At 38.3% G+C, this 8,048-nt stretch overlaps 2 protein-coding genes across 2 annotated transcripts; one reads left to right on the top strand and one right to left on the bottom strand.

The window, feature by feature from the left end:
- Window positions 1-109: 109 nt before the first annotated feature.
- Window positions 110-3,236, top strand: LOC106940814 (ES1 protein homolog, mitochondrial-like). The gene is made up of 5 exons (XM_015023642.1): window positions 110-471; window positions 2,125-2,237; window positions 2,356-2,527; window positions 2,627-2,828; window positions 2,909-3,236. The coding sequence occupies exons 2-5, from the start codon at window positions 2,130-2,132 to the stop codon at window positions 3,099-3,101; spliced, it is 675 nt and encodes a 224-aa protein (XP_014879128.1). The 5' UTR covers window positions 110-471; window positions 2,125-2,129; the 3' UTR covers window positions 3,102-3,236.
- Window positions 3,237-4,714: 1,478 nt separating this feature from the next.
- LOC106940817 (probable alpha-ketoglutarate-dependent hypophosphite dioxygenase) lies at window positions 4,715-7,666 on the bottom strand. The gene is made up of 7 exons (XM_015023645.1): window positions 7,631-7,666; window positions 7,015-7,203; window positions 5,670-5,922; window positions 5,505-5,596; window positions 5,269-5,408; window positions 5,066-5,170; window positions 4,715-4,974 (listed from the first exon to the last, which is right to left on the bottom strand). Exons 2-7 carry the CDS (start codon window positions 7,142-7,144, stop codon window positions 4,888-4,890), a joined length of 807 nt encoding a protein of 268 aa, XP_014879131.1. The 5' UTR covers window positions 7,145-7,203; window positions 7,631-7,666; the 3' UTR covers window positions 4,715-4,887.
- Between the last annotated feature and the right edge of the window lie 382 nt (window positions 7,667-8,048).

The raw sequence follows: 8,048 nt of genomic DNA on the forward strand, positions 1-8,048 counted from the left end.
TAATAATAATAATAATAATAATAATAATAATAATAATAATAATAATGTTATGAAATCTTTTGTTGATTTCCTCTTGAATGGCAGAACACATGCTCCTAAAATTAGAAGTTTTGTAATTTTGTGACGCTTCTTGATTCATTTCCTCTTTACTAAACCATTTCCTTATGACTAAACCCGTGCGTCCAGATGGATGAGATTAATGTCTTTTTATAGCATCACCACAACTGGGAGTTCATAACGGACAATGATTCGGCATTTTTTAGGTACAAGGATTAACTATTGACACTGATTTTGGTAACTCGATGCTTGTGACGTCAGCGTCTTGAGCAGCGTGTTGGTTGGACGGAAAAACCCAGCGAGCAGGAGGGGATTATAAAGCCGCTCTGCTCGGAGCTCAGCCTTCAAACCAACCCTGAGGAGCTCCGCTGCACACCGTGTTCAACAGGAGAAATACGACAAAAGCTGAATAAGGTGAGTAATATATTCTCTTGATCCGTTTGCCTTCAATGCATGTTAAAAAAAGTACACGCAGCAGATTACAGGTTTAAACCAGATAGTTAGTTAGTTTTTTTTTTAACAGCAAACTGAATTAAAAACGATTAATGTCTAACTCTGTGGCTTCCTAATAGTAGCTTAAAAATATCACATAAAATGTCAGAGAGTTAATATTTGTGCTAAAACTACTTATTTAGTGTAATCAGTGATCAGATAAAAAACACATTAGTAGACATTTATCAACAAATCGATTATAGGAATAATTTTTTTCTAAGTCCAATAAGTCCCGTGATAGGTAATTTCCAAACCTACATAAAAGAACCACAGACAACGTATATGAATTTTATGGTCGAACTTTTGCAAAAGGAGAAGACTCAGCAAATTGCTCCTCCAGGCCGTTCACAGAGCGTTCTGCCCTCTCTTTGCTAGAGCAGGCCTTTTATTTTGGGAAAACGATAGTGAGAAAAGATAAACAGCAAAAACAGATGGCAAGCTCTATCTACACACACAGGTCATCTAGCCCTTTCCCTTGAGAGCGATGTCTCCCAAGGGTGGAGGGAACAATCAGTTCCAAAAGTATTCAACACAGCAAAAAGTCTTTACACAGACAAGAAAATCACGTCAATGCTGATTAATAAACTAAAGTAATAATAAAAATGATAACACAGAAAACCCCCAACATCCAGTTTCTATTGACCTAATACTGCCTGCCTACATGTGACTGATTGTTCAGGTTAGTATTTGAAAATGCAACATAATTCCGTTAACACCCTCTACTGACATGTACTACAAAGGAACTGTAGAAATATATATTTTTCTATTTTAAATCCAACCTACTTCACCTCTGATTTGCTTGTATTTTATTGGTCGCTCTTTCATGATCTGTTGATATCCAACAGATCATGAAAGAGCGACCAATAAAATAGAGTTTATATTAGATGCACTTATAAAGAGACAGAGTAATGTGTTCCTTTGATTTGATTGGGTATTTTTCTAGGCACTGTGAGGCTGACAGTGTGATGGGATGGCCGGAAGAATTGCGTAAGAGCACAGAAATTAAAAGTGACTTTCCCATTAGATGGTGATTGGGTTACAAAACCTAAAAGCAGGAAGGGCATCCTGCATGGTTCTCCTCTGCATTTTTTATGAAGGGAGTCTGTCACTAAACCTGCTCCTAAGATTATCTGTTGTATGTTTTTTTTTTTTTTTCCTTGATACCTGCACACCACAGTGCTACAGCAAAAAAGATGGTGCATCTCACAGGCAGGTAGTAACATACAACAAATAACCTGAGTCGAGCCGGCTCAGATCCTTCTTGTACATGGCATCCACCTTGGCTGACCAGTCTAGCTGATTCTTCAATTATACTCCTAAATATTTGTAAGATTGATTAACATTGGAGAGGGTGGGGAATTGTTCCTTCTGAAATCTATCTCCAGAGAGAGAGATCTCACCTGGCTCTGTAAATGTTTTATGTAAACATGCAACAGGTGCCAAGTAGCTATCACCAGTCTGACTATACTGCCAATGGGGAAACAGAAATTCAAACCTCACCATGAATGATTAAGAACCAACTTGGCACCTTAAAGAGTCTCCTTCTGACTGAACATGTCTTTGTGCATTTCTTAGCAATCATGGTGAAGCGTGTTGCAGTTATTCTGTCCGGCTGTGGCGTCTATGACGGCACAGAGATCCACGAGGCCTCAGCCGTCCTGGTCCATCTGAGTCGCGCTGGAGCAAAAGTAAGGACAAGAAAGGGCAAAAAAATATTTCTAAATTGTTAATTTTCTGAAAACAACAACTTTATTAAAAATAATAGCATTTTGGAAAGGTTAAAATTTTCAAAATGTTTGGTCTCAGGTGCAGATGTTTGCCCCAGACGGAGATCAGATGCACGTTGTAAATCACTGCGTGGGGAAACCTACTGAGGAGAAGAGGAACATCCTGCAGGAAAGCGCTCGTATCGCTAGGGGCGACGTGACAGACCTGGCCAAGCTGGACGTCTCAGCGTTTGATGCTGCCATCATTCCAGGTGAGTTCATCTTGTATAAACTCAGAGGAACCTGTGTGAAGCTCCTCTGTTTAATGTTTCAATGTAGGTTTCTGAACAAACCCCTATTTTCTCTATCAGGAGGGTTTGGTGTGGCTAAGAACCTGAGTGACTGGGCTGTAAAGAACAAGAGCTGCACCGTCCAGCCACATCTGGAGAAGATCATCAAGGATTTCCACAAAGCAGGAAAGCCTCTGGGCATGTGCTGCATTTCGCCTGTCCTGGCTGCAAAGCTGCTGCCTGGCTGTGAGCTCACCGTGGGGCAGGACAAAGAGTGTGAAAAGTATGTAAATCTCTGTTCACGTTAGGAAAATGTTAGTTTAATGGATTTTGTGTGATCATTCACTTGGTTTTTATCTTCAGGTGGCCGTTTGCTGGGACAGCTGGAGCTTTGAAGGACATGGGCTGCAAACACGTGAACAAAGACGTGGATGAAGCTCACGTTGATGTCAAGAACAAGCTGGTCACCACCTCTGCCTTCATGTGCAACGCTCCCTTTCACCAAGTGTTTGATGGAATCGGCGTCATGGTTCAAGAAACACTGAAACTTGCCTAAGAAGATTGTTACATGTAATCAGTTCTATTTATTTTCACCAGGAAATCATGAGAGATGCTGCAATATTTAATCAGAAACTCTAATTAAACAAATATCAGGGTGAAATTTTAAATAAAGCATTTTGTGGAACTTACAGCTTTGGACATAATTTTCTTCATACATACAATGACGCAACAAATTTTGTATGAGACAGCAACCTTTCATTGCTCTACAATGTGTGAAGTGATTATTCAGATAATTTAGCTTTTTATAATAAATTTTGTTTTATTTTTTGCATATATGAAAATAGAAAAAAGCTTAGTTAGATAGCTTTGTTAATTAATGTTTGAGTGTCACTGCAAAGCTTAGAGACTTGTTAAACCCTCCACTAGTTTTTCTTAAAGTTAATGATTTGTGTTTAAAGAAGATGCAGTTAATATTAAAGATTTTTCTTTTTGCAAAATCATTGGTGCCAGACCTATTGAGATCCCTATAAATGAATAGTTGTGGAAACATTTATTTATATTACATTGCAGCTTACTTTCTCAGTGTCTAGGATCTTTAAATCAATAATCCATGACTTCCTGTTCTAGTCAGGTAGATATCTTCCACCTAGACTTACAGTCATTGGATTAGCACCAATTGAAAAGTTTAAAAAAGCTGGAAATATGACACAAGACTGGACAAATTGATATTGCCACTACATGGAAGGTGAGGAAAGTAAAAAGTTTCAGAGTGCCTTTTAGATTCATCAGGTCCAAACAACCATTAGGTGACATCTGGTGGGTCTGTCATGAAATAAAAGATGAATCTGGAAAACCTCATGCCCAAAATAAGCCCTTCTCAAAAAAAAAAAAAAAAAAAGCTGAGACTTGAGACTCAACAACAACAGTAATTCAAAGCATATGGTCAAACTGACCAAGAATTGAGTCAACTAACACACATACGTGTTCTTTCCTTACCATCTCAGTACTCAGCAGGTGTGTGGCACTGCACATCTTTGAGACATCTTTTTTAAAAAAAATTTTTTAAAGGGGAATTAGCTATTTTCCAAGTTGTAGTCACATGCAAAATCTTTGAAAATCTGCATTGTCATAAACATTTCCAAATTTTACCATGGATGCTTTTACAGATACTGGGGCATGAGCAGTTAGACACGAGGTGATTCTAGACCACCTTCCCTTTTCAATCTTTGCAAAAAAAAAAAAAAGCCCTTTTTCAAAATATTCTTACAGTGTATTGAGTGCGTTCCAAAGCATTTCTGAATTTTAAAGCCTGCTGCTACTAAATATTTTTAATAAAGTCCTGTTCAGTGAAAGTGAAGCATGTAAATTAAATTGTATTTCTATGTGTAGAAACTTGGTACCATGATCAGATTTAACATGTAAATAATATAATATATCACAATATGAACATGTAGAAGTGTAGATTATTCGTCTTCTGTCTGGCCATATCCTGTGCTGTTGGTTTCATTTTGATGCTACCTGGAGATTTTGTTCTCAAATATGTATTTTTTCAACTTCCTTTGTCTTCAAAGGTTGAGTTGTGTAAATTTACTGATTTTTAAACCACATGCAAATGTGAAGGAACAAAAATGTGATTTAAGAAAAGAAAATGGGATTTTCAACCTTGTATTTTTGTTCTTTTAATAATATTTAAACAGGCATTAGCAGCTTAAAAGAATAAGTTAACCAGACAATGGTTTAATTTAGAGTCAGATGATTTATTATAGTTCATATACATAAATAGACATTTGATTTATCAAGCGAGATGTTAAAGCAGTTGTTGTGAAGTCTTCATTAATCCTTCATGTGCTTTTGTTGGAGAAATGGTGGAACTGGTCCACCCCACAGACTAACTTTGTTGCATGAAATTTCCTGGGACGATCAGGATCCTAAAATTAAAACAGACAAAAAGAAAGTTATTAGAAATGAAAGGTAAGTTTTCTAAAAGAACCTCTGGCTAAGAAAATACGATTATCTCACCTCAGTGGGGTAGGCACAGGTGGGGACATAACGGATCACAAATCCACAGCGCCTTCTTTGGGAAGTGTTGGCATCACTTGCATGGACAAGAAGTCCATCATGAATCTGGAAAAAAAAAAAAAGATATATTTGATTGAGATAAACTTGTCTTTAGAGCATTTTATAGCTGCAAGGTTTTATCACAAAAAAACAAATAAACCTACCGACATCTGTCCGGCTTTCAGAGGACAGAGCACAGCTTCATCCACCTGCACCAGCTCCTCTGGGATCTCCTGGTTGACTGACAGTAGGTTTCCGGGGCGGGTTGCTTGGCGATGGGGCAACATGCCAGAGCAGTGACTTCCTGTAAGGGACTGACGTCAAATACGTGGAGCATACAGCTGGCCTGGACTGCCAGTGATAACTTAGAAAATGCAAATAACTAACAAATTTAGCTTACCTGGGATGACCTGAAGGACTCCGTTTTCTTTTTGTGAATCATCAAGAGCAAGCCACACAGACAGAACAGGTCCACCGGCAATACCCCAGTACCTGTGAACACCGCACTCTTTAATCATGCAACACAAAAAATAAACTTTATTTTCCTCTGGTAAGTTATATTCACCTCATGTCCTGGTGCCAGGCCACATAGGGGAGCTCGTCGTCTCCATCAGGTTTGCTTTGATCTGTTTTGCTCTCCTGGAGTTTGGCGGGTTTGATTGTCGGGTATTTACAGATAAATCGAGAGTCCAGCAGAATGACGTCAGGTCCCAGGATGGCTTGGATCACTTGCAGGATGCGGGGATGCTTGGTCAGGCTCATCACCCAGGGGTACTGAAGATGAACGTTGTGGAGGCTGTACTGTGTGTACGCTGTACCTGTTTGAAACATGAAAATACACGGTTAGAAAAAACAAAAAAACAAAATCGGATTCATCTGCTGAAACAAAGTGTTGGATATGTCAACAGTTTTCTCAGAGTTTCTTTCGTCAAAGGAGAAGAACATTAAAATGATTGCTGGTGTGCAAAGTTAAGCCTCCTAAATCTACAGAAAGTGTTTATTATGTAAGAAAATAAATGTGATGTGAATGAAAAAACAACATGATTAAACTAACAGAGGAGAACAAACTGGGTCTGAGCTGGGTGTGTCCAAGTATTACTGTAGTTATTTAATATTTGTATATGAATAGATCAGCTGTTTATTGAAACATTTGTTTAATTTAATCACTCACTCATCACACTTGGTGAATGTAGCATGCGGTATTTGCTGGTGTTTTTATCTTGATATTATTAAATTTCCTTACTGTGTAATTTTCAAGTAAAAAAAAAATGAAACTTTTCTTCCGTAGCACTGAACAAACATACACATTTTCCTGTGATCAGTTTGTTACATTTCTGTTGCAACACCACAAGCATCTGAAATAACAGAATAGAAGGATGTTCCAAAATGGTTAGCACATTCATCCCAAACAGATCATCTGATTCGATGGATGAATCATTCTTCAGAGAAAAAGAGGAGTGATTTTCAAACAGTCAAGTGAACTCTGACCTGAAATCATACAAAGCTGCCAGAATGGCTCAGTCAGTAGCCAGTAATGGCTTTTCTACTAAATAATAAATAAATGTTATGTTCTCTATGCTGTTACAATTTTTTTCCATATTTAATATATGAACTTATTGTTTTTGGTTTCTTTGTACATGTGAATTACGAGGCACCTGTTGTGAAATTCATATCTATACATCCCATTACAGCTGCTTTTACTGAAAAAAGTGTTGCTGTGCTTCTACAGAAATAAACCAGTGAAGCAGTAGCACACTGCTTCACTGTGTGCTACTGTTTGGTTTAGTTGAAACTATATTAGACAGTTTAGTTTCAACTGTTTCGTCAGTTTCATTTGATCTCAGTTCTCTATATCTTGCTCAATCTCTGAATTTTTCGTCTAATTCCCCCTCCCCCTGTTTGTTGCCTACCAAATTCCTCCTCCAGCTTAGCGAAGGCGTCTCTGGTCTCCCTCAGCTCTGTCTCGTCCAGCACGGCCAGCGGTGACAGGAAGCCCTCCTCATTGTAACGCTCCTGTAGTTCAGCTGGAGACGCGGTCATCGTTGCGTTTCCCTGCCGATGTCTCTGGCTTTCTGCTTCCAAGGTTGGTGAGATGTCGACTGAAGGCGAAATTTAAAAGTTGAAAAGAGCTTAAGTTTAATCAACGCCGTTAAAGGTGAGCCTTCACACTGACCTGGCTTTAGTTATTTGCTGGTTATAAAGAACATACACTTCAAAATAAGCACACCGCAGCACTTGTGCTCAGTTTATAACTTGTTACACGCTTGAATCAAGTTAATTGGACTTGTAAATATAAGAAACTCTATTTCCGTGTGCACTAAAAACAACTCTGAGACTGCAGAGACGTAAAACTCTCCAAAAATCTTTCTGTTGTCCAATTCCTGCAAAAAAGCTGAACAAAACACTCCTGATTTACAAATACTGATGGAACATGGTCAAATGGGGTAATATTTTTCTTTTTGTTTAGGTAGAATATTATTCTCCAAAGTCTAAGCTTTAACTACAGCAGAAGGTGTCTTTTCATACCTGTTGTCTGCTCAGTCCCCCAGTAAGTCTGGATTCTGTCTGGCTCTTGTCTGTCAGTCATTATATACCCTTCAGCTTTGGAAACTCCTACCATTGTGACATCATTTTAAAATTCATAAACTTTACTCAAAAGACCTACGTCGTCATATTACATGGAAACCACCATCCCTGAAAAGTACAAGACAGTGACCTCATTCAGGTGTGTGGAGGCTATTTAAAAACATTTCTTTGTTTGATCTACATGCCTTTTGTGTTGTGTTATCTCTGACTGTTTACGTTTTGCTCTAGTAATGGAGAATGCATTGTGATTGATGCAGTTTCTGTTGAAATCTGAAACAATAGAGGTTATTCTGTTAAAACCTGCTCGATTCATCTTCCCTCACCACACCCTCATAGCAAACTATTTATTTTCATGTAG

The sequence above is a fragment of the Poecilia latipinna genome, unplaced genomic scaffold (assembly GCF_001443285.1).
Source record: "Poecilia latipinna isolate Pla-1442-1.1 unplaced genomic scaffold, P_latipinna-1.0 Scaffold3372, whole genome shotgun sequence".
Lineage (NCBI taxonomy): Eukaryota > Metazoa > Chordata > Actinopteri > Cyprinodontiformes > Poeciliidae > Poecilia > Poecilia latipinna.

Coding starts and splice junctions, on each gene's coding strand:
- LOC106940817 (XM_015023645.1), bottom strand. CDS start 7,144: ATGACCGCGTCTCCAGCTGAACTACAGGAGCGTTACAATGAGGAGGGC. Junction 5,597..5,669: donor GCCTGGCACCAGGACATGAG/GTGAATATAACT, acceptor CGGTGTTCACAG/GTACTGGGGTATTGCCGGTG. Junction 5,409..5,504: donor AGTCCTTCAGGTCATCCCAG/GTAAGCTAAATT, acceptor AGTCCCTTACAG/GAAGTCACTGCTCTGGCATG.
- LOC106940814 (XM_015023642.1), top strand. CDS start 2,130: ATGGTGAAGCGTGTTGCAGTTATTCTGTCCGGCTGTGGCGTCTATGAC. Junction 2,238..2,355: donor TGAGTCGCGCTGGAGCAAAA/GTAAGGACAAGA, acceptor GTTTGGTCTCAG/GTGCAGATGTTTGCCCCAGA. Junction 2,829..2,908: donor CAGGACAAAGAGTGTGAAAA/GTATGTAAATCT, acceptor TTTTATCTTCAG/GTGGCCGTTTGCTGGGACAG.